We start from the raw sequence: 25,840 nt of genomic DNA, 5'->3' as shown, positions 1-25,840 counted from the left end.
CTTCGAGAGAAAGGAGAGGGAAGACTTGGGAGGGGAGACCCCCACCCCAGGTCCCACCCAGAGGCCTGAGTCTGTGCAAGGCCAGTGGGAGGCTGCAGTCGGTGTCTTCCATGTGCTAGAAACGTGGATACAGCCTTAAACCTGGTCACGGTGTGGAGGGGGACCAGCAAGCAGGCCATTGCTCTGAAGGGGGTACACAGAAGAGTGAAAAGAGCAGAGCAGCAAGAGAAAGGCACCCACCCATCCCCAAGGAAGGGGAAAGGAAGCCCCGAGGAAGGCCTCATGAAGGAGGTGGCATTTAATTCGGGAAGCTCTAAAAAGAGCAGAGCTAGTGTAGAGGATTCAGTAACATGTAAGAAAGCCTTAGTATACAGTGGCACTCAATAAATGTGGCCCCAACCCTAGGTGGCCGGCTTCACGGATCCATGAAGGGGACTCAGTCCTGCACGGTTAGAGCCGGGAACACCTTGGCTGCCCCGTCCCCCACCTGGCCTGGACCCTAGTCCCGGCACACACCGCCAACCCATCTGAGGAGAAGCTGGCCCAGCCTCTCAGCCCCCTTCTCTGCTTCAGACACCCCCCCCCCCACCCCGGTGAGGCCACCGACAACCAGTCCCACGGCCGAGTGGCCTCCTCCTCCCAAGGAACCAGCCTCTCCGAGAGCCAGCGGCAGCCCCCGCCTCGGCCACTAAGGCAGGGAGGTCTGTGCCAAAGCCTGGGGCCTAAAACAGGGCCAGACGCACGGCAGGGGCTCAGTTCACGCTTGAAGAATGAGTGGGTGAGAGAACTGTATTTATATGCAAAAACACAATTCCATTTATTTCAAAAAAGAAAAAAAAAAGGAAAGAAATTCTAAAACCTTATGGTTTTATCTGTATGTATATGCGGAAAGGTCTGGAAGAATAGACACCACGCTGCTGATTGAAGTTGCCCCTGGAGGGTGGGTCTGGAGGAGGAAGGATATTCACTCTGCATTCTTTAAATTTTTTTTTTTCAACGTTTATTTATTTTTGGGACAGAGAGAGACAGAGCATGAACGGGGGAGGGGCAGAGAGAGAGGGAGACACAGAATCGGAAACAGACTCCAGGCTCTGAGCCATCAGCCCAGAGCCCGACGCGGGGCTCGAACTCACGGACCGCGAGATCGTGACCTGGCTGAAGTCGGACGCTTAACCGACTGCGCCACCCAGGCGCCCCTCACTCTGCATTCTTTAAACTTCTGGATTTTGTTTTTTATAGTGAGGATGTATTACTTTTGTAACATTAACAACGACTTTTAAAATGTGAGAGATGGTTAAGGTTTACAGGCTAATTAAAAGTTATACCTATATGGAGAAGATTCCCTTGTCCTTCATCTCTCCCCCCCACCCCCCACCCCCGCTCCCATCCAATAACTTTTCTTCCCAGAAAGTCCTTCCAGACATCAAACCTAAATCCGTCAAGACATTAAGCACACTTTTTGGGCCGTCTCCAGGTGAGACAAAGAGAAGCTGGCAGAATTCTCTGCCCAGCCACAGCCTGCTGCCCTGGGAGCTGCCCCCACCCCCACGGAAATGAAGAGGAGGGAGGGGACAAGCTTGCCCTGGCCCCTCTCTGGGGAGAGCTCCCCACTTCCAGGAAGGGATTTTCCTGGCAGAAGCAGCAGCCCCTTCAGCAACCAGGACGCGTGGGATGCCTTCAGGCCCAACATATGTGGGATCTTCTAAAACAGGGACAGGAAAGGAAGAAAAATAAAGTCTGTTCCCCCAGGTCTGTTGTCTCAACATGCAAAGGCCTCCAGAAACACTTCCCACAAGAGGCAGTAGGGGCCAAGATTCGGAGGCAGAGTCCCAGTGTACAGATGGGCAAACTGAGACCCACTGGATGAGAAAGGACAGACTCTGGAACACCCAGGACAGTGGGTTAGAGGCAAAGCCAGGACTGGAACTTAAAATCCCTAGGTTGGAACATGAAGAGAAGGAGCCACTGGACCTAAAAGGGGATGGGGCGGGGGGGAGGCTGGGAGGTGCAGAAACTAAGCTGGAGAGGCTGGGACAGGGAGTTGGAGAGAGTAGATAGGTGATAGGTACTGTTCACTAAATTTTTCCTATTCTCCCCCTTTCATGGCAGGGGGTAGGACTTCACTTCTTAGAGTTGGAAGTGAGGCAGGCAACTAGTTCTGGCCACTTCTGTTAGAGGTGTGGCCAATCCTGGGCCAGAGCATTTAAGTGCCACCACGCCCTCCAGGACTCTCTTTCCCTCAGCCCAGCTACTGGCAAAATCCAAGATGGCAGCAGCCCTGTTGACCAGCTGACTAAGAACAGAGTGATGATGAAGAGAGGCTCTGTTGACCCTTGCTGGACATATCGCAGACATGAGAAATTTGGTCTTTGTTTTTGTTTTTTTAGCCACGGAGACTTGGGCGTTATTTGTTATAGCAGCACAGCCTGGCCTATGCTGACTGATACACAAAATGAGCTTTGGAACCAGATGGCCCAGGTTCAAATCCCACCAATCCACTGATTCCCTGAATGGCCTTGGGCAAGTCCTTTTTCCTCTGGTTCTCTGTATCCCCTTTTATGAAAATAGAAGGCCCATGCATGAGTTTCCTTCCAGCTCCCAGAGTTCTGGGACACTCTACCCTGTCTTAGAAATCTCCCCACTCCTGGCCAAGATCACACAGGATTCCGAAGGTACCAGGAGACAGTGTGCCCCTGGGGGTCTCCAGAGGGAAGTCTTTCTACTGCAGCGGGATATGCTCCCATCAGGGGTTGGTTCCAAACCTTACTGCTCAGCAGAATTACCTAAGGAACTTTGAAAATGCAGATTCTTTAGCCCGACTCCCAGAGATGCAGGAGGTCTGAGGTGGTGCCCCTGAGGCCAGCTTGGGGAAGCCCCAGACCAGAGAACTCCCCAGTGGAATGTCCCTACCTCGGGCAACAACCTGGACTAAACAGACCTTTCCAGCCCTAGATCCCCAGGAAGCCCACTGCCCTTTTTCATTTGGAGTCGCTGCCCCCACCTCCCTCCTGGAGCTCCAGAAGGGCCACCTTCTGAGGTGGTCCTGGCTATATTTTACATAAAAGCGGAGCAGGGCACTGGATAATGCAGCTGGAGTCTAGCTCACCTGCATGGCCACATGTCTCCCCAGCCGGGTGCCAGCTTAAAGAATCTAGCCTGGAGGCCTGCCTCCTCCCACCAGTTCCCTCCCCACGCTCCCTCCACCTTCCTCCACAACCTCCCACTGGGCCAAGTGGAGAAAAACTCACAAGTGTGAATTTCTGATTAAAAAACCAACCTCTGCTTATTGCCTTGACCGTTCTGCAAAAGGAAAAAAAAAAAACAGGTTCAGCTTGTGTGCGTATGCACGCGTGTGCCTAGGTGTGCGTGAGCTACCAACTGAGGGAGTGTGCCTGTGACTCACTATGTGTGAGCATCCGTGTGTCCACTGGAGCCTGGGGGTATGAGAGCGTGTGCACACATGGGTCTGGGCGCAAGTATACTGTTTGGCTGAGTGTACGTGCCTTTGCGTATCTGCGTGTGTGCAAGGATGTGTGCGTGTGCAGGGGCTGGGATGTGTACACGTGGATTTGCTTAGAAGCGCGTATGGCAGTGAACGTGTCCAGACGTGTCCTTTTATACAAGCCTTCCGATTAAACTAAGACCATTCGTTTGGGGTGGTGGGTTAACCCAAAAACAATGGTTCTGGGGGAAATCATTTTAAAAATACTCACCTTCGGAGCTCCGACATTTTATTTCAACTCACGGCATGTAAGTTTTTTGCCTTTTTCATTCTCTTTAGCGCAGGACCAAAGTCTTGCCTCTGCCTGTGGGTCTGCTGATGGGAGAGGCGTCATATTTGTTGGGTAAACTAAACCCCCAACACATCCTCCTCAATTTCCAATTTCGATTTCTCTAAAGTGGCACATGAGCGTAAAAGACACCTGTGAAGTGATGTGAGTGCTGAATCTTCTAAATTTTTACAATTTCGTTTCCAATCTTATCTTACAGTTGCTTATCCGCACCTAATGGGACGGCAAAAATTTTTTTTTTTTTTTTTTAGCAATTCACCTTGATAGAGTCTTTCTGAAAACTTCCATTTTTTTCTACAATCAACTTTTTCTACAATCAATTTTTGTGCATTCACAATATTTTGGTTTACTGATTACTTAAGTTGCACAATGAGTGTGCCACGGGTGTTAAGTGAATTTGGAGACCAAATTCAAGTGCTCCCATGCAAGCCTGTAACCCAGCCTGTGGCACCAGGATCCCAGGACAGGCAGGGTGGGTGTGCGGTGCGTGCCCAGGAAGCACGGTGCGCAGACCAAAGGGAGAACCCCAGGCAAACAGTGGAGAGGAGATGAATCAATCGAGAAGCCCCCTATCTGTGTGGGTGTGCCAAGCGTGAGTGTGCTGACAGAAAGTGTGTGTGTCTGCGTGTGTGACTCCATGTGCCAAGGTGCCGGTGACAGCACATCCGAGCGTCCCTGTCCCTTACAGCAGCAGACAAACCTCAGCCCAGGCCACTGGGAAACCACGGCTATCCACCCAATCATCCACCTATGGCAGACGATCGTCATGACGTGGTCTTTTTAAGTGAACTGGCCAGGGCAGTGACACGATGTGTGTCCCTGGCCACAAGACACAGCCAGCGGCGGGGCAGAGCCAGCACGTCCTGGGCATCCACACTCTGCCATTTCTTTGCACTCTCCCCCTGACCCGTGAGATGGAGATCCTTTCTTCCCCCACCACAGATGAGGAAACTGAGACTCTGAGGGGCCAGATGCTTCCCGGGCTAGACAATTGTGGCATTGCGGTGCAGACACAGGCCCTTCAGGCCCATTGCTGGCCAGGGCACCTCCCCAAGAGGTTAAGAGACCACCGATTTCCTGAGAAGCACTGCTAGGCTCTATCATAGACACAGCCCCCTCCTCATCGGCATCTGTAGAGCTATGGATGGAGGTGGGCAGGGGGGCTCACTGACGGATGCCCAGGAGATGGGGAGGAGCCTGGGGACAGGCTGGCATCCACTACGAACCAGACCAGGGCTCATCTTGGCAAAGTTGTCTGGATTCTGCAAAGCCACCCACATCCCTTGAGGCACTGGATGCTCCCGTCATCCTTCGGAGGAAGGAGGAAGGGGTTCTTCTTCATTTTATAGACGAGGAAACAGAGCCCAAAGAGGCATCCCTAACAGTGAGTAAAACCTGGGCATGACCCACATAGACCTCTGCTCTCTTCCACCCGGACTTTCACTGCCTGGCAGTTAGTAAGTGCACAATAAAATGCATTATATTGACCAGGGTTGCCGGGTAAACAACAAATAATTTTGAAGTATAGGTATGTCCCAAATTTTGCATGGAGTATACTCACACTTAGAAATTTATTTCATATTTAAATGTCATCGGGCATCCTGTACTTTCATTGGCTAAATGTGGAACCTTAAAATGACCTCCCGCCTCCTCAGTCACCCACTCCTAAGCCTCCTGGAAGACATGGGGAAAGAGCTAGTGCCCCCTGGTCTGAGTTCTTGCTTCTTTGTGTATTACCTTGGTCAAGTCATTTGCCCCCTCCAAGTATCTATAGGCTGATTACGAGTATTAAATAAAATAATATATGTAAAATGCTGTGTCCTGTGTCCTGTGTAAGTGAATGGGAGCCATTATTTATTGTTGTTGTTGTTGTTGTTGTTGTTATTTACCAAATGGTGAAATTAAGGCTGAGAGAAAGGGCCACCAGGAATCAGGAGCAGACCAGACAGATGCCCATACCCGGGCCTCCTGGGTCCTGGCCCCGGCTGCTACCCACTGCCCAGGCGCTTCACTGTTCGTGGCCAAGATGCTGGTGGCACCTATCCCTTGAACGTTCTCTATCTTTAAGTAATTGCCCCCCACCCCAGCATATTGGAGCTCACAAGCAACTCAGAGCCCCATAGTCTAGACTCACCCACTGCTGTCTCCCCAGAGCACCCACTGGCTGAGGATGGCCCTTGGTCCCCTCTCCCCTGTGATCTGGGGTGCCTCCGGCCCCCAACCCTGGGAAGTCCAGAGACGTGGTGGGATGGCAGGAGTGAGGAGGGACACTTCCATCCAGCTCTCTCCAGGCCAGGAGGCCTGTGGCTCCTCAGCCCCCACCCTCACATCCATGTTACTTCCAGATACAGCTGCCTGGAGAACCCCCGGACTTCCCCTGGGGCTGGGAGGGGCTGAAAAGGGAATATGGGGCCATGGCCACCCCTGCCGGGCCAGGCCTGGGGCTCCGCAAGGGGCCTGGCCAACAAGTCTACCCCTCCAACTCCCTTCCTCCCTCTTTCACTCCCAGCTCCCCATCTGTAACCCTAATGAGCTGCTGACAGTTCCCATCTGCTCCTCGCAGGCTTCCTGGGTAAAGGGAGAGAGTGAGGAGGGGACGCCAAGAAACGTGGGGCAGAAAGGATGGGTTTCCAGCACTCAGCCCTGGTCCCATTACGGCACATGCGGGAGCTGCTAAGCATCTCCCGCTTGCATGGGTGCCCCCTGCTCTTCTGCCAGAGACCTCCTCCCACCTACACCTCTGAAGGCCCCACTCCTAAGGGTAGAAGGATCTTTGAGAAAAGAGGTTGCAGCCATTCCTGTCCTGCCTGGATGCCCAGACCCCAGAGCTGGAAATCTTTAACTCCCAGAGGGGCTGTCTCAAGAAGAGAAGGGACAAGTCTTCCTCCCCAGTCCAAGAATTCTCAAGAGATCGCCTCCCCTACCCCGCGCCCCTCCGCGTTCTGCTCACAGACAGTGGGGAGGTGCGGGGGCCTGGGGACTGGAGAGCCGGGTAGCCTGCCTTAGCCCATCCCGCCTGGCCCAGCCCCCTCCCGTCCTCTCCCACTCGGCTCCTGCTCGCCAATGCTGCCATCTAGAGGTGAGATGGGGAACTGCAGGAACTGGTGCCTGACCCGGGAGCCCCAGGGGTCCTTCATTCCCAAGCCCACCACGGAAGGATGGATAAATGTGCCCAGACTCCTTGCCCTGGAGGCGCTGCAAGAGATCTCATCCACTCCCCTGCTTCCAGGCATCTATGTGGCCATGAGCTATTTCCTGGCTCCTTGCTCACTGGGCAAACCCCTCCAGGAAACCCAGGACCCACAAGAAGGTGTGGACCCACAAGCTATGTGCCGGACACTTGTTGTACATCACCTCCTCCGAGACTCACAGCAGCTGCCATGTGGATAATATGCTCCATTTTACTAACGAGGACACGAGGACAGGCAGGTAGAGGGAACCATTCATGTAGAGTAACTGATACCCACACCTGGATGTGAACAGTCTTCTTGGCTTCATTTTTTCTGGCTCACTTCAATATCTCAGACGTTCACTAATGTTCCAGTCCTGTGCTGGAGGGGCGCCCGCTGTGTGCCAGGGTCTGTGCCAGGTCCTGGGCAGCCCAGAGACATAACAGACCTGTCCTCCCCCTTGCCCTCCCCCTGGCAAGCTCACCACAGGGCGGGGGGTGGGGGGGAGCCCTAGCCTGGCCCACTCACCAAGCAGTCACATGAGGGACGAGCCATGAGGTCTCTGTGAGAAGTCACCGGCTGTGACAGCGATGCCAACAGAGCCAAAGGTGGACCCTTTGGCAGCCCATGGTTCCTAGGAGTGCTCTGTCCTGGGCTCTGCTTCAGAGGCTGCCTGGTGAGGGGCATAGAGAGGCCACCATCCGGTATTCCTCTCCTCCAGAGGACCCAGCCTCTCCCAGAGGCACCTGTGACCAACCCCCAGCCCTCAGCCAAGCTAGAGAACCCCCAGGGCCTGACATACAGTAGGTGCTCAGTTCGTGGACGAAGACTAAGTGAGTAACTTAAGGGCTGTTCACACGGGAGCTCCAGCCATATGAGGTCAGATGTACCTCCCCCTCCATCCCTCGCTGTCCTCACCCAAGTGGCCAGTGAAGTCCCTAGAGTAGAGGAAACCCGGGAGACCAGAATAATCCTGGACCCGGTTAAGCTTCCTCCTTGCTGTGTGAACCAGCGCAAGGCTCCACTCTCTGGGCCTCAGTTTCCCTGTAGGTATATAGGGGAGTTGGACTAGCTAGGAGGCCTCTGCAGCAAGCAAGAGGAAGGATCTGGGTGCAGGAGAGGCGGCCTAAGCCCACTCGGCCACCCTACTCTCTTGCCCCTTGCACACTGGATTGGGTGAGGCCACGAGCTGCTGTCCCACGGAGACTCAAAGGAATTGCTGCTTCATACACTTGCGTCTGCCCCCACATACACAAAGCACACACAGGTGTACATGCAAGCGTGCACACCTGTGCATGAAGCCACATGGACACACCCACAGGAAGCCACCTGCACATCCATGCACACTTGTGTCCTCACACCACATACCCGGCGCCTGCTCTGTGCTCTCAGACGTCCTGCTGCACCTCAGGAACAAGTTTAGGGACGCACCGAAGTTATGAAATTGATTTCTCTGGGAGCAGTTGGAATTAGTTTTAATTATCTTTATCTTTCTTCCAATTGTGCCCTCAGCCTTCTCCTCGCTGTTTAATCCATTGCTATCGACTTCCCCGCAGGCACTGAGGAGGGGAGTTGCAGGGTGGGGTGGACAGTGTGCTCACTTTCTGAAAAAATAAACAACAGCAACAACCACACCCACCCGCCTCTTCCTCTGCACTGGCCTCTCCCCGGCAGGGCTTCCTGCACACATACGCACACTCACACACGCGTGCACACGCACGTGCACGTGCACACATCACACACAACAGTCAAACCTCACTCTCCGGGGAAGCCCCACCTAGAAGTCCTCCCTGACGGGACAAGACAGGGCTGAGCTGAGATGGGCTCAGAGTCTGCATCTTTGTTGGGAGGCTGAACTTTATCGATGCGTGTCAACCCCCCTGCTGAAAAACGCATTCCGTCTCACTCCCCAGGCTCTTTCCTGAGCCCACCTCCCCAGCACCTGGGGCCTCCCAGTACCACATGGTAGTATTTGCCATGGTGAGGGCAGGACCCGACTCAGATGCATCTCTGAGACCAGACACACAGTAGATAATCAGTAAATATTTATTGAATGAATGAATGAGTTACATTCACTCACTCATTCATTCATTCAACCAATACTGAGCCCTGGGCCAAGAGCTGAAGATACAGAAATGAACGCAAACTGGTCCCACTCCACTTAGGAGATTTTAATGGGTGGATAGGAGTCCCCAGACTGAGCGAGGGTGAGGGTGTATTGGGGGAAGGAAAAGGCAAGAATAAAAGATTGTATTTTAAACACTCTTGATGAAGGCAAATCTCCACTTTTTGAGAATCCTTTGATTTCCTCAAGTCTGCTCTGTCTCCAGAAATGGGGGGACAGATCCTAGAGTGCCCTGTTCTCAGGGGCTCCCCGACTGTTCCTGGACCTGGACCAATTCCACAGCAGGTTCCTGAAGGCTCCACTGCCCTGCGTGTGTGTGTGTGTGTGTGTGTGTGTGTGTGTGTGTGTGAGGTATTGGCCCCTCCTCCATGGGACGCTCTCCTTGGAGCTGGGGAGGGGGCAGGGTGCCATCCCTCACCAGCAAGGCACCGGTGCTAAGTACCCTGCGGCGCTAATATTTTATGATTAAAAACCATTAAGGTTTAGACCGTGAAAATCAGAGGGACACAAAATCAATGGCCCAATATTGCTTCCCCCAGTAAGTTGTGTAAATATTGTGTCTTTTATTGTTTGGCCGATGGCAAGAGCAGAGATACAGGTGCAGATTATACTAACGAATCCCCTCCCGTCCCAGCCTGGACCTGGTGGAATTAGCATCCTGGTTTGGAGAGGCCTGGAGAGCTGGAGACAGGGAGGTCCCAGGCTGGCCCGCGGTGGAAAGTCATTGCACTCTCTTCCCCTCCCGCGGAATCCCCACCCCACGCAATCCAGCCCCCTTGGCCAGAGGCGGCGCCGCCCTCCCAGACTCCCCCCTCCCCCATGCAGTGTCCTCCACACTCATTGCACAGACACACATTTACACAAAGACACACACATCACATGGTGACATGCTCCCCTGACAGCCCGCCCATCACTGCTCCACCATCTGTTTGAATTTGCATATTTAATCAGGATCTGTCTTCTCTCCTCCAGGGGTTCAGATTAGGGTGGGGAAGATGATTCCAGAGGTTGTTCTCATCTCTGGGGAAGGGGATGATTGAGGGGGTGTCTCTCCTATCCGGAGCCGGGGTGACTGTGGGACGCCTGGGGTTCCCCCTGCCTCTCTGGAGGTGGTGTAAGGCCAGGTACCCCACCCGTCTCTGGGAGGGGTCGGTGATGATGTAGGGGTCCCTCCTGCCAATGGGGGGGAGGTAGGGAATACATGAATTCCATTTCTTCCAGTCTCAAGTACGTCCTCCTCCCCACCCTTTCCATTCTCATGGAAGAGTAGGTATGAGCCCAGGATTAGACGCCTCATGCCATGCCCCTGCTTCCCATGGGGTGAGGGAAGTTGGAGCCCAGTAGGGAACCCCTCTAGCAAGACCAGAGAAGCTGCCCTGGGGAAACTCAACACATCCCTTCCACTCCCTGAGAAGGTGCCCAGAAAAGAGAACCACTGAACTGATATAAGGAGAGAACCAGTTGATGCGAGGGCGAGGGGAGGGGGACGGCTGGGCTGATGGGACGAGGGAAAGGTGGGGGGACAGAAGTGGAAGGGGACAGTTGGGCTGACCCGAGGAGAAATAGCCGGGATGATGTTGGGGGAGAACGGCCGAGCAGATTGGGGGGGGGAGGGGCACCTGGCCTGATGTGAGGGCAGAGCCACTGGTCTGATAAGGTACAACAGCTGGGTGACATGGGAAACATCTGGACTGATCTAAGGGAACAGACAGCAGATGCGAAAGAACAACTAAGCTCATGTTGGGAAGCAGCTGGGTTGACCTGGGAAGGTCATCTTGACTAACGCTGGGGAATCGCTAGGCCTATACTGGGAGAGCAGTTGGAACAGCTAGACCGAGATGAGGGGACAGCTGACCTGAGGTCGGGAGGGACAGCTGGCCTGAAGCGGGGGGACAGCTGAGCTGAGATAGGGGAACAGCTGGGCTGAGGTGGGGGGACAGCTGGGCTGAGGTGGGGGGACAGCTGGGCTGAGGTGGGACAGTTGGGCAAGAAAGGAGACACAAGGCAAGCCCCGGCTGCAGTGTGGTCCTTGAGAGAGCCAGCTCTCGGTGCCGGCCTCAGACCAGCCTTCGCCAGCAGACTTCCCTGAAGCCCTGTCATAGTCAGCTCAGGCTTCCATAGCAAAATATCACAGACTGAGGGGGCTGAAGCAATAGAAATTTATCTTCCCACAGGTCTGGTGGCTGGAGGCCAGCATGGTGGGGTACTGGTGACAGTCCTCTTCCTGGCTGGTAGACGGCCACCATCTGTCTGTGTGCTAACACGACCTCCTCTGCATGCTGGGAGGGGACGGGGGGAGGCGCACACCAAAAGAGCAAGACTCCTTACAGCCCTGACCCCATCATGGGGCTCCTGGCCTCATGAGCTCATCTGAACCTAATCCCCCTCCTCCAAATACCATCACACCAGAAGGCTTCAACATGTGAATCTTAGGTTCAGACGAGGAAACTGAGGACTAAGGGACCTGCCCACAGGGGTGGCTCAAACCAGATTAGTCGGTCCTAAACAGGGACTGCACGTGGTCAGCGCAGCTCCAGGCTCCTGGTCACTTGGCTGCAGCCCAAAATACCTTTCCAGAACTTGTCCCAAGGAGCAAGGCCTCCAGGCCCAGCTCACAGCTGTCCTGCTTAGTGCCTCACCTTCCCCATCCCGTTTGAGAAAACCGGCTCTGCCGCCTAGCAGCATCCCCGCCCCCGCCCCCACCCCACACCGCTCCAGCCCCCGCCCCCGCCCCCACCCCACACCGCTCCAGCCCCCGCCCCCGCCCCCACCCCACACCGCTCCAGCCCCCACCCCCACCCCCGCCCCCGCCCCCACCCCACACCGCTCCAGCCCCCGCCCCCGCCCCCACCCCACACCGCTCCAGCCCCCGCCCCCGCCCCCACCCCACACCGCTCCAGCCCCCACCCCCACCCCCGCCCCCGCCCCCACCCCACACCGCTCCAGCCCTGGTCCTGAGAGATCCCAGCTGCATAAAACAGCCATGGCTAGTGCCAGCAAAGGGAATTAGGAAACAGGTAGAGGAAGAGGCCCCGGGACAACAGACCGGAGACAAGACAGCTGGAAAAGCACACCCCCACGCCACCCCACAGCCCCACACCCCTCCTCTCCAGGGCCTTTTCCAACATGAACTGCCCCTCCCCGCAGAGGCAGGCCACTGTGAGGTCCTCGGCCTGCACCCTCCCTGCACGCAGCCTTGCCAGGAGGTGGGTGCGGGTCATTCCAAATGGGCCATGATGGTACCATGGGTGTGTGTCTGTGTGCAGATAGGTCTGGGTCTACGATGGGGGTGGCCCATGTTTCGGTTTGGGGAGCTTTTTTTCTGGTCAGATTCGGATGCAAGGAAACAATACACACACACAGGTTACACATGCTTGAGAGCCTGATGGCCTGAGTTCAAATCCCAGCTCTACTGCTCCAGAGCTGTGTGACCTCGGGCATGTCACTTAGCCTCTCTGTGCCCAAGTCCCTCATAAACCTGAGGCTAATAACAGTCCTACCTCCAAAGGCTGTTATAAACACTTTAAGTTTATACATGTAAAGTGCTTACCACAGTAAGGGCCATATACAAGTACTATATATGAGGCAGCTGTAATTACTATGGGTGTTGTGTGGTCTGTTTGTGTGTACATCTCCCCGCTCCAGGCAAAGCTGCCTGAGGGCGGGCACCAGGTCTCACTCTACCGTTCAGCCCAGCACCTGACCAAAACAATAGCTGGAAAAGTGTTTCATAATGACCAGGGGCCTCAACAAAGGGAACCGTCGGCGAACTCATGAGTGTGAGTGTGGGTATGTGTGAATATTGTGTATAGGTGTATACGTGTCATATACATGTGCGTCGTTAATTTGTGTGTCAGTGGGAGACAATGTTTACGCCAGCACCGCCACTGTGTTTCTGTCTGTATTAGGCTACCAGCAGGGCACGTATGTGTCCCTTGGATGTGACTGCTGGTTGGTAGTGGGTGTGTCTGTAGAATGTGGGTCAGCGAGCCAGCGTTTGTGTGTGTATCAGTGTTGGGCGTGTGTCAACACCATGAGCAAGAATGTATCAGTATAGGGGCACTTGGGGGGGCTCAGTCGGTTAAGCCACTGACTTCCGTTCAGGTCATGATCTCGCTTCCGTTCGTGGGTTCAAGCCCCACGTTCATGGGAAGCCACTTGCTTCCGTTCATGGTTCAAGCCCCGCGTCGGGCTCTGGGCTGACAGCTCAGGGCCTGGAGGCTGCTTCAGAGTCCGCGTCTCCCTCTCTCTCTGCCCCTCCCCCGCTCAAGATCTGTCTCTGTCTCTCTCAAAAAAATAAATAAACATTAAAAAAAATTTTCTTTTAAAAGAATGTATCGGGGCACCTGGGTGGCTCAGTCGGTAAAGTGGCCGACTTCAGCTCAGGTCATGATCTCGCAGTCTGTGAGTTCGAGCCCCGCGTCGGGCTCTGTGCTGACCGCTCGGAGCCTGGAGCCTGTTTCAGATTCTGTGTCTCCCTCTCTCTCTGACCCTCCCTTGTTCATGCTTTGTGTCTCTCTGTCTCAAAAATAAATAAATGTTTAAAAAAAAATAAAAAATAAAAAAAAAGAATATCAGAATATGTGTCAGCATGCGTACGGATGTGTATCTACCAGCATCACGGAAGCCTGTGCCAGGGTTGTGCATATGTGTGTCGGCAGGGAGTGTTTATTTATGTAAGTCAGGACTGTGCATTTCTGTGTGTCAACACTTGGACTCTATGTGTGTCGATGATGGGTACGTGTGCAGGCATGTGTCCACGGCGGGTGCATATGTGTGTCAGTGTTGCACGTGCGTGCGTGTACGTATCAGCATTGCACGTGTGCATGCACACACCCGTCCCTCGTCTCCCCGTCCTCCTTGAGGGAGGAGGCGAGGAGGGGCTCCCCCAGACCCCAGGTCTGAGCCCCGATCCCCGGCGCCCCTCACGCCTGCGCCTGCCCAGCCCCTACCCCCCCCTCCCCCCCCCCAGCTCCCCTGACTGGCATCCGAGTTAATAAGTGTTGCTTTTCTCCTATTCTACTCAGGCCTGTGATGGAAAATCCTCGGGCTGGAAGTGAGCCCCGAATCGATAGTCCATTCCATTTAACAGGGTGGCTGTCACTATAACGAGATAAAAGTGGATTAACTTCTGTGCCGCTGCCACGTCCACGGGGAGCCCATCTGTTCCCTGCACAGCCGGCCTGGCTCAGAGCAGCAGCTCAGCCCGACGGGATCTGGCCATGGGGGCTCCAGCCGCAGCCCCGGATGGGTGCGCTGGGGGTCAGAGATGGCTCAAGACCGGGATCCAGATGCGGTTCAGAATGGGTCTCGGGACAAGCCCCAGGTGGGATCCCAGTGGGCTCCGGAAGGAGATGGGGACAGGGAGGAAGCCAGCATGAGGGGAAGGCCAGCTCTGGATCCAGGATGAAGACCCAGGAGAAGCTCTAAGAAGCCGGAACCTCCCAGACCTGGTATGTGGCAAGGCATGAATTCCCGAAGCCTCTTGGCCTGGACGCCCTGGGAACCACACATAGTATCTGAAGTCACTTCAAGAAAAGGCCCTCCCTCTCCCCTGAGGCCTAAAGCATAGAAAAGCTCCCACCGAAGCAAGAAGGATGCAGGGTGAACACCAGGAAGAACTTCCTGATCGCCAGGGTAAGCGCTTTCGTGATCGGACGACCAAAGTTTCACCTTTCCAGGATTTGTTCCAGCTTTGGCTGACTTTTTTTTTTTTTAAACTAGGTGTCAGGAACAAACAAAAATGGAGATTGATTCGACCAAACCCTACTCAATTTCTTCTTTTCCTTCTATAGTGCATGCTGCCAGTAGAGTTTCCCACCTGGTCTTTTTGACTTCGGGATTCTTTGTTCATCCCAGCGGTTCTCACCATCCTGCCTGTGGCTTCTTCCCTTGTCTCCCTGGGAAGGCCCACCGCATCTGGAGATGATCGCCTTTGTTTCCTCTAGATCTCTCATGATTTCATTTTTTTAAATTCACATTTCTATCTATCGGGAATTTGCATGAAGTAGGTGTCTGCGTTTTTCCCCCACGATTAACTAATTCTCTGCCTCCATGTCTACACTAATTTGAAATGCCACGTTTAGCATTTAGGAGGAACCGACTTTGCCCATCTCCGTTACCTGGTTAATTCTTGTGCTAACCAACTCAAGTTTTAGTAAGGATAGCTTCGTGATGTTATTTCGATATTTGAGAACGTGGTTCTCTTTAACACTGATGGCCCTCTATCTGTATTATTTAATAGCTGTGTAAAAGCATAACTTTATCTAATGATGGCACCAAAAAAGCATACTATCTGAAGCCTGTGGCAACTGCTTTGGAAACGTAAGCAGCAGTCCCCAAATGCTGTATACATTCAGGTTTCCAAAGACCTCCTTTCGCTGCAGCAGTGTGGAGGAATAAAAGCCACAGCGTGTAATCCTAAGGAGGGAGAGAAAGAATCAGATGTGCACAGCCCAAGGGTCACCCTGGGATGTGCAGGATGGACAAATCATGAGTCCCGTCTTGGTTTGGGCTCCCTAGAAGCCAACTCTGAGACAAGGATTTGAGTGCAAGCAGTTTCTTTGGGAGGCATCCCAGAAACCCAGCAGGGGAGTTGGGGAGGGAGGCAAGGGAGGGAGGAAGATGAGACGTGTGCCTTCAGCAAACCAGTTACTACAGTGGAGCTTCATTCTGGTGACCTCGGGGACCTGTGTAGACCCTGGACCTCAATTATCCCACCCACAGGGGTAGGAGCGGGGCCATTTATGCAGCAACTCCCCTCAGCAACCGACCAAGAGGGGACCTGAAAAGCAGGGAGGGCTCCAGGGAAACGCTGCGGGCTTTTGGAAGCAGGGCAGGCATGCGCTACCCGGAAAGCCCGAGGGGTCTGGGCACCGACCAGCGAGGAAGCAGGTATGGTGGCCCAGGAGCAGAGGTCAAGACCCAGACAAGGGCAAAGGGAGGGGAGGGGAGAGTCAAGAGGCCTTTAGGAAGCAGAATGGACAGGGCTTGGAGACCTGACACTTGTTGAGGGTGTGGGAGGCAGAAGAGACTGGGGTGACCCTCAGATTTCTGGCCTAGAAGACAGGTGGGTGGTGGAGGAAGGACCTAAATGGAAAACTCAAGAGGCAGAGCCAGGAGGGAGTCTTTGAAGCGTCAGGGAGATGTCCAGGAAACAGATGGGCACTTGGGTCTGGGGCACAGTTGGGAGGTAAGTAGAGGGTGGCGAGTCATCACTGAAGCCATCGAAGCCAGGGGTGTGGATGAGGAGGGTCCATGCCGAGGAATGATCCAGGTTAGGGCGAGAGATGTGGTGTGCGAGACCCCAGGGAACATCCCACAGATGCGCAGGAGCGATTGTGAGTGAAGTTTGACATGGGCTTGTCTCCCCCTGGTTCCCCAGTGATTGGGAGGCCCCTCCCATCCTTCTGGGCCAAGAGGGGTGACGCCAAGGGAGAGGGTGGGAGGGGAGAGAGGGGACAGGGTGATGTGGATTCCAAAGGAGCCGACAGCTGTCAAATAATATAAAACCTCATATGTTAATAATTCTTACAATTTTGCCAAAGACTTAATGGCTGGCCTGTCAAGAGCAGTGACAGAAGCTATTATGGAAACAAGATGGGAATATTTTGGAGGCAGCATCGACAGCACATCCCGTCCCGGGCCTCCAAGGACCAGGAGGAAGACAGCAGGGCCTCCTGCCAGCACCACCAGGAAGGCCACGTGCTCAGCCAGAAAGAAGCTGGGTCATTGTGGATTCAAGCCATTGACTGTGGATTGATCACCCATGAGGACATTTTAATTAACCGTCAGATCCCAGAGCTGCCCCATCTTTCCTGTCACCCACCCTCCCCAATCTGCAGCCACCTCCACTCCCAACACACACAAAAAAGGAGAAAACGGCCAACAGCACAATCCAGGGAGAGCGAGGCACCCGGAGGGTTTCAGTGGCTGGAGGGAGGGGCCGTGGCCTGATCCCACTGCTCTAGGAGCTCCCTGAGGTCTGGCGCTGCTCACGGCCACCAGTCCTGGGACCAGACCCAGTTGTGCGGCTGACTCTCCAAATGAGCTTGGACTCATCACTTGGTTTGAAATGCCTCCGTGGCTCACGTTTAAAATGCGAACAATGGAAGAGTAAATTAAAGGACAAAGGAAGAGTAAATAAAACATGCGCAAAAATGCTTTTGGAGCTTCGCAATCTCAGAATCACCTTGCACAACTCCCGGAGCTACCTTCTGCTTAATCTCATTGAGCTCTCCGATCTGTTCCGGGAGGTGGCGTCCTGGTCTCCGCGTTTACAGGTGGAGACCCGTGAGGCCAGTGCCAAAGCTGAAGTGGGCACCCACTGCGCATCCACAGAGCCGGAATGTGAGCCCCAGGGCTTCTCTCCGGCACCAGAATCTGCCTTCGTGTAAGGGATTCTTATTAGACTAATAATCATGACGACTGCCGCTTGGAAGTGCTTACTTTGTGCCAAGAGTCATGCTAAATCGGAGCCTCTCAAACTTGGCTGGGCACCAAGGGACCTCTGGGCATCGTGTTGAAATGCCGATTCGAGTGCAGCGGGTCTGGGGTGGGGCCTGAGATTCTGCATTTCTAATAAGCACCCAGGAGATGCCGATGCTTCCAGTCTAGGCACCATACTTTGAGTGCCAAGTATAAATGCTTTCTCTCATCTAAGTGGCACAACACCCTGTTGAAAAGAAAGCCACAGGCTTGGGGCGCCTGGCTGGCTCAGTCGGTGGAGCATGTGACTCTTGATCTCAGGGTTGTGAGTTCGAGCCCCATGTTGGGTGTAGAGATTGCTTAAAAATAAAATCTTTAATTAAAAAAAAAAAAAAGAGAGGAAAGGAAAACCACAGGCTTAAAATGGCATCACATAGGCCAAGCCATCAAACCTGGGGCTTAATATCTAACATAATCGCGGTTTCAGCCTCCCCCAGAAATGTAAGGCTTAACCAGTCTGTTGGGAATTTTGTGATCAGCACCAACGAGGCAATCTCCACATACATAGGCCCTCTCCACCCCCCAAAGATGAAGTAATCCACTTAATGAGACCCCTTGCCCTTCTTCCACCTAAGTGCAGGTGACCTTGCCTGACACAATCCTTTCCTAATTCATGAATCACTTAACAGAGCCAATGAGATGCTCAAATTTACTCGGTCGAATTTTTTTTTTTAACAACACCTATGAAGTAAGTACTCTTGGGGCGCCCCGGTGGCTCAGTCAGTTGAGTGGCCGACTTCCGCTCGGGTCACAACCTCGCAGATCATGAGTTTGAGCCCCGCATCAGGCTCTGTGCTGACAGCTCAGAGCCTGGAGCCTGCTTCGGATTCTGTGTCTCCCTCTCTCTCTGCCCCTCTCCCGCTCATGCCCTGCCTCTGTCTCTCTCAAAAATAAATAATTTTTTTAATAAAAAAAAGAAATAAGTACTCTTATTATCACCCTTGTTTACAGAGGAAACTGAGGCCTAGGGAGATAGAATAACCTGATCGGGTCATGAGCTAACCAGAAGAACCAGGATTTGAACCCAGGTCAGCTGGCCTATCTACCCACTTACCCTCGGAGCCCTAACACCTCCCCAGCGTTTGCCTAGAAAGTCAATGACCAGGGGTAGGTCTCTGAGGATCAGCAGGACCCATCTCCAAATGCCATCACATGGAGAGTTATGGCTTCAACATAGGAATGGGTGGGAGGGGGTTGGGGTGGAGGAGACATAAACTTTGAGCCCATAGCGCTTAGTAAGAGAAGAGGGTGCTTCCCACCAGAGAGGGCCCTCCAGGGCCCACTTTCCCACAAAGAACAAAACCACGAAGCTCCAGGGAGTCCCCAGTGCTCTCTTTCACACGGCCGGGAAACATAAAGACACCCTCTCTGGGTCCTCCTGCCCCTGCTCCTTCCCACCTGCCCCTGCTCCCAGGCCACTGGGCTGCAAGCCCACACTGCCTGCAGCCACCCGCCCACGAGCATTAATTGAAAATTAATCCGCTCGGTACGTGCCAACGAGCAAATCAAAGCTAAGTGTCTCAATTAGGAAGAGAAATGGAGTCAGGCACTCTTCTCAGGAGCAGGCTTATTTATGGGGATAATATCATTTTTAATGAGGGGAGCTACTAAAAGGCACAACAAATGCAACATTTAATAGAAAAATATTACAGCATTCCATCAGCGGAATGCTGTCGGGAGGGGGCAGCCGGAGATCCACGGATACCCGGGAATCTATCTGTGGTTGTGTGGGCGCCTGCGTACCAGCACCCGTGTGTATGCGTGTCTGCGCGAGCACACACAGCTATGTGCACACGCGTGTCAGCGTGCACGTCCACGTCTGAATATGTGAATATCTGTACACGTGTGTCTGGGCCTGGGGGAAAGGGTGAAGCATTCCTGAGTTTTTGCCACACAGGGTGGATTCCCCACCTCCCTCCTAAAGTACCCCCATTCGGGGTCCCGGGCCAGCCAAATAAGGACTCAGAGTATTTCCCAATACTTAAGGGGGACCTGGTCTGTTTAGTCCCTGGAGAGCTGTAAGTGTCTGTCACCTGCCTCCATGGACGGTCATAAAGGGGCAAATCAGACTCGGGGCCCCAGCCTCCTCTGGGCTCTCTCACATGTGAGCCATAGCGGTTCCAGCCCACCATGTCACTGACGGCTGCAGGACAAGGCCCTCAGGGCCCCACTGCACCGCCCCAAGCTGGCACCAGGCCAAGCCACCCCCTTCAGCCTTGGTCTCGGGTTCAAGAGCCAAGGACTTTGCTTGCCAGGCCCAAGTCCAAGATCCTACCCCCACTGCCCCCCTCCTCTACCCAGGTACAACCCAGACCCAGACCCAGCTCCGTAGCCCCAGCTCAGGGTGGCCTCAACTTTAGCATCTGTGGAATGGGGAAGCAGCTGAGGTGGGCAGCTCAGAACCCGGCCTGCCCTCCCCTTCCCCCAACACAACATGCACACATCGTTCTCCTTGCCTCTGCTCATGGCAGAGCCCTCCTGGAGCAGGTCCCAAATCCTGCCCTCAGCTCCCTTGCCTGGAACAATACCCCACCACCCCCGCCACTGCCCACAGGCAGCTTCTCTAATCACCTCGCCCTCCTCAGGCTCCTCCTGAGATGTCAGTGTCCCCAGCATCAGATGGGAATAAGGCCTGCCTCACAGGGAGGTGGTTTGCAGTATCCCCACCAGCACATGGGCCAGAGTGGCTCACGGCTAGAATCAGCTTTGTCACTGTGACCGGAATTACAACACCACTTTCCAGCCCCGTACAAACCCGCGGAGGCACAGAGTGGGGATTTTTAATCCTTGGGTCGCGAAAGAGGAACGTGAAACTCAGAGAGGCTGAGAGGCTTGACTGAGGCCACACAGCAGATGTGAAACACGAGCGCGTTTGTAGAGGTTCCAGAGGGCACTGGAAGCCAGGCATCTGTGGCCAAGACCTGGGCTGTCCCACTTCAGAGAAACTCAGAGAAGTCTCTAAGCCAGGGGACTCAAGCGTAACCCGGCCATGCCTTCCACCAGCTATGACTTTGGACTTGTTAATTAACCTCTCTGTGTTTCTGTTTTCTCCTTGTGGGGTTCTGTCAGGGTGAAATGAGCTAATACCCATCAAGGGCCTAGAATCACGCCTGGCACATGATAAACCGCCAGTATGTATTGAGATGTTGTTACTAATATTAGGCCACCTTACCCCCAATCGCCTCTCCCTGGCCAGGCAGCCGGAGCCATCCATCAAATGGTCTGTGAAGGTCCTCAAGGCAGAGCCTCTCCCTCCCCCAAGCGTCTAGCATGGGAGCCCACGCTAGCTTCCTTGACCCGGGCCACGTGCCTTCCCCTACGCTGTCATTCCTCCCTGCCCTGCATGCTTATGTGTTTGTTATGCATCTTTCTAGGTGTGTGTTAGCCTTGAATTTTTCAAAAGTAAAATAACAATAATAATAAAACCAAGCAGGGATTTGTGCCCAGCAGAGGGGTACCGACGGGGCTGTAGCTGGTGATTATTCATTTAACGTCTGCCTCCACGTGACCCGGGGCAAGAACAATGTGTGTCCTTTCCCGCAGTTTCGCTGCACCTAGAAAAATCTCTCGACGTGGTAGGTAAGCAATTATCGTCGGAGAGAGGGAGCGAGCTGAGGGTGGACTCTTCCCTGGGTGGAGATCTGAGTCTTTGAACCCTCAGTCTCAGGAGGGGAGACCCCCACTCCAAACCAGGAGCCAGAACTGGGGGCCTCCTCCTCCCCGCCCCCAGACCCCAGGCACCTGCAGATTGACGACATTTGAAAGTTAACTTCCCACAGAAGTCACTCTCCAGGATTAATATTTATTTCTTATGAAATTTAAATTTTTCAGTGTAATTAAAATTTTATTCGTCATGAGTTATAGGTAAAAATATTTATAACTTTCCCTTTCGCGCCACTGAGGATGAGTCTTGGATGGAACCAATTACCCAGGCCTCCTCCTGGTGACTGCTCCGGGGGGGTCGAGGGCAGGGAGGGGGTCAGAGGGCCGGCGGGGACCAGAGCCGGCATCCGGCATCCGTCTCCCCAGGCAGCCTTTATCAGCTCTGCCTCCTACATCCAAGCAGTGGAGGTGACTCGTAGGAGGGGGAGCTGAGACCTACCCCGCCCCCAAATTCCTGGCGAATAACCCAGTGGGAGCTGGGATCAGGGCCAGAGAGAGGCCAGAGGGAGGCTGGGAGAAGACAGGAAAATGAGGCCTCAGAATGAGTGCAGGAGAGGAGGGAAAGATTGCAGAGAGAGAGGACCCACGTCTTCCCACCCCGGCGCGGAACACGGTGCAACAGCCTGCCGAAGGCAGCCCCTGTGGCCAGGAGATCGTGGCTCTTGGCTGTGGGGCCTTTAATCATTTTGTGCCCAGCCTGAAGGGCGCATCTTCAGCAGAGATAGAGAGAAGTGTGGAGGGGGAGCCAGGGGCCACGGGTTCTGAAGCCAGGCAGGCCAGCATCCAAATCCTGGTTCGGAATGACCTGGCACGTGTCGCATAACCTCCCTGAACATCAGTTTCCTCACCTGTAAGATGGGGGCCTGCAGATCACATCAGATGATGTATAAAAGGCCCGACACACAGCTGGGGTTAATAGTAGAGGATCCTGGCCCTTCTTCCCAGCTGCCGCTGAGGTGCTCGGTCCTTCCAAGGAAGCTAAGGTCGCGTTGGGGTGGGGCCCTCGCTTTATCCACTAAGGAGGAGCACCCGCCCCGCAGAGCCCACTCAGCACTCCCCGGCACCAAGGTCTCCGGCTCAGAGCTCGCCTGCCTGCATCTACTCAGGCCCAGCCCTCATCCTGCACAACGATGAGGTCACAGTCACAGAGGATAAGACCAATGCCCTCCTTAAAGCAGCGGGTGTAAATGTGGGACCTTTCTGGAGGAACGTGTTTGCAAAGGCCCTGGCCAAAGTCAACATCTGGAGCCTCATCTGCGAGGTAGGGGCTGGAGGAGCCACCCCAGCAGGAGATCCCGCTCCCCTCTCTGGGGCTGCCCCTGTGGAGAAGAAAGTGGAAGCAAAGAAAGAAGAATCGGACGAGTCTGGTGATGACACACGTTTTGGTCTTTTGGACCACACCTCTCCCGTAACCTGTTCGATAAAAAGCTGAACTCTTAAAAAAAAAAAAATAGCAGAGGATCCTGGGCTGTCTATCCACTGACGAGGAGCTCACTACCTCACAAGGATAGTCAGCTATCTTCTCACTAAAGCTGAACCCTTCACACTTAAAAATGGGGCTGTCTGGACTCCCTGTGATCTCACATGAATTGCTCTGGAATATAATTCCCCGAGGCACTGGAAGATCAGAACCCACCCTCGAAACTCTCCCACACCTACCACACTGGCTATCAACACAGCCTCAAATCTGCCCACAGATTTGCCTGGCTAGGAGACTTCTTGGCTCCCACGTGGCCCTCGACGCAATCTCGGTACCAGTGGCGTGCCTTCAACAGCCATCCCCGAGTGAGACTCACCACCAGCAGGGCGACATGAACTATGAAAGTCAGTCAGGCACCTGCCACCCCTCCCTGCCTCTCCTCCTGTGTGCCAGAGCCACGAGGTCCAGACTGGACAAGGGAGGGTCAGGACTCACTTCCCTAATGCCCCCGGGCAAGGACCAGGCTCCCTCTTCCTCCTCACCTTGCCAGCCTGCCCGCGGCTACACTTTGTGCTCACTAATTAGACCTGTCACTGGCCCTGAATCACTCTCGGGCCGGGCTGGGGAGGTCATTAAGCCAGAGATGGATAAGTGCTAAGCTGGCCCTGCTCTGGAGATTTACAAGGCTCAGGCTGGGGAGGATTTATAAGGTTTGTTAAATTTCTAATTGAGTTTACAGTGCAGTGCCATAGTCTCGGTGACCAAACCGCATGGATGAGAATTGAAACAAGTACACCTGTTCCTCATGCTGTGGGAAGACGGGGCCTCCCTATCTGTCCCCCTCTGCCAAAACACCAGCCCCAACCAAGCCACTCAGCACGCCCCGCCCAGCTCCTGGCCCGCAGACCGGCCACCAGCCTCGCAAAGAGCTACAGCCCAGCATCCGTCCGCAGTAGGTTGGCTGTCGGGATTTGTTGTTTGTTTGTTCATTTTTTTTTTAATAGTTAATACACTCGCATGGTTCAAAATTCAAAAAGTAGAAAGGACACCCCGAGTAAACCTCTCCCCAGCCCCCACCCCCACCATCTCCCAGCCACACGGTTCCTCTCCCTGGAAAAAAAAAAAAAAAAAACACACAGGGGTGTTATCAGTTTCTAGCAAATCCTTCAAGATCCACACACACAAGCAAACACACCCGCACATACATAATGCGTATATACGTACATGTATATTCTTTTGTGTGGATGTATATATACACCTTGCTTTTTTTCACTGAATACCAAATCTTAGGAATCTCGAATGCTAATTGGTCAGCACCAAAGAGGCCTGGGTTTGAATCTCAGCTTTGCCCCACGGTGGCTCGTCCCCACCCACAAGAGCTAATTGTGAGCATGTCTTCCCAAGTTCAAGTTCAGGGATGTCATGTTGGGGGCTTGAAATTTGTGGGAGTATGAGCACCACAGAAAGAGGCAAACACCTCAAATCCAGGCTTTTTGAGAGCCAGTTTTGAGAGCCAGTTGTTAAGCATGGACCAGCATACCACTGGGTTTTGCCCCTTATGAGTTGTGTGACCTCAGGCAAGTCACTGGACTTCTCTGAGCCTCAGTATGTTTGTGTCTAAAGTGGGCTTAAAATCAAATCACGGTGTGGCCTTGAGGATTAGATAAGATAACTCAGGTGAGTGTTCAGCACCGTGCCTGGCGCGTGGTAAGTTAGGGGTCACCGCTGATGATACTGTTCCACTCTGGACAGCATCGTTGAAGAGGAAGGGGAGGGCCGGGAGTGCTGGACGAGTTCAGGGCTCTCTGAACTCAGTGGATGGCAAGTTTGTCCCAGAGATCCTTGAGAAGAGAAATCAACCCAGTCTCGACCCAACTCACTCGATATCACTACCATACCTGTGGTGTGCCTGTCCTCATGCTGCACGTGACAGATGCAGAAATGAACAAAGTTTCAGTCCCGCCCACAAGGGGCTCCAGTCTAGTGGGAGAGGGGGACAGACATCTAAACAGACAATGTCATCGTGCTATTGACATAGGCAGAACAGGATAAGTCCAGGGGAAGGAGAGAACCTGACTCCCCAGATGGGGGTGGGGTGGCTTTCCCAGAGGTACCCTTGATGCTGAACATTGAAAGATGGCTAGGAACCTCAACAGAAAAGGCGGGGCCTGGATGACTGATCCCAGAAAGCAGAGCTCATTTCTTCTTGGCTCAGAGAGAGAAAGTCACTTGCTCAAGGTCACACAGCATGGAAGCCACTGAGCCAGGACCCTATCTAAGTCAGGTCTCCTTGGCCCAAAGCATGACTCCTCTCCTGTTGCATTGTCTGCTCTCCATCCGGTCACCAGGCCGTCATGCAGGTAAGTACTCAAGGCTCTGGGAGGGATCCCAGGAACACACAGGGTGAGAAGGGTGCCCTGGGCAGCCTCCTGACAAGACTGGTCCTCTAACAGGGAACTCGCGTTCTCACACGGGGCTGTCATCGTGGCCAGAAACCCCATCTGCACACTTAGCCTGAGTTTGGAAAATGAAAGGCATGGAGCATGTCTGCAATCCTTGGTCTCCGCTCTAGAACACCCCACCCTCGAGGCCCATGACTCCCCTCCTTCCTCCTCTAGTATCTTAGCTTTGGTTTGTGAATCAAACACGCTTCCTGTCTGAGGAGTATGCTACTCATGGGGGAGACGATGAAGGAGTAAGAAGCCCAGAGAGGAACGGACACAACGGCCGCAGAGGATTCCAGAGCCTGGGGCCTCCCGGGAAGGGTCGGCATGACTCTGCACTACTGTCTGGAGACCTGCATGGGTGACAGACAACTCTCCATCGTCCTCACTCCCTCCTTCAATAACACCCATGGGATGCCTCTGACTGTGTGCCATGTGTGAGACGTGGCCCATCAGGGAACAAGGCAGGCAAGGTCCCTGCTCTGCTGGCAACTGCATTCTGACAGGGGAGACGGAGCATGAACCATAAACCAGGGTATCAGCTGATTTCAGATGGTGACGAGTGCTCTAGAAGAAATAAAGCAAGCTGCCGAGATAATGAGGGACGAGGTGTGGCCAGGGAAGGTCTCTCTGAGGAGGTGACATCTGGCCTGTCATTCAAATGACGGGAAGGAACCAGCCACGTGAAGGGGTGAGGGAAAGATACTCCAGGCAGAGGAAAGTCAGCAGTGCGAAGGCTC

General features: G+C 53.9%; 1 protein-coding gene across 1 annotated transcript; it reads left to right on the top strand.

Moving 5' to 3' along the window:
- The first annotated feature begins 17,245 nt into the window (after positions 1–17,245).
- Positions 17,246–22,768, top strand: LOC122479383 (60S acidic ribosomal protein P1-like). The gene is made up of 2 exons (XM_043573330.1): positions 17,246–17,478; positions 22,305–22,768. The coding sequence occupies exons 1-2, from the start codon at positions 17,246–17,248 to the stop codon at positions 22,666–22,668; spliced, it is 597 nt and encodes a 198-aa protein (XP_043429265.1). The 3' UTR covers positions 22,669–22,768.
- Positions 22,769–25,840: the final 3,072 nt, after the last annotated feature.

This window comes from Prionailurus bengalensis, chromosome C1 (genome assembly GCF_016509475.1).
Source record: "Prionailurus bengalensis isolate Pbe53 chromosome C1, Fcat_Pben_1.1_paternal_pri, whole genome shotgun sequence".
Taxonomy (NCBI): domain Eukaryota; kingdom Metazoa; phylum Chordata; class Mammalia; order Carnivora; family Felidae; genus Prionailurus; species Prionailurus bengalensis.
This window is presented reverse-complemented; position numbering and strand designations above follow the sequence as displayed.

Excerpts from the sequence above, each read along its gene's own strand:
- LOC122479383 (XM_043573330.1), top strand. The coding sequence starts at position 17,246 with ATGCTTTTGGAGCTTCGCAATCTCAGAATCACCTTGCACAACTCCCGG. Across the intron at positions 17,479-22,304 it reads GCACCAGAATCTGCCTTCGT|GTCTCCGGCTCAGAGCTCGC; the intron begins GTAAGGGATTCT and ends CCCGGCACCAAG.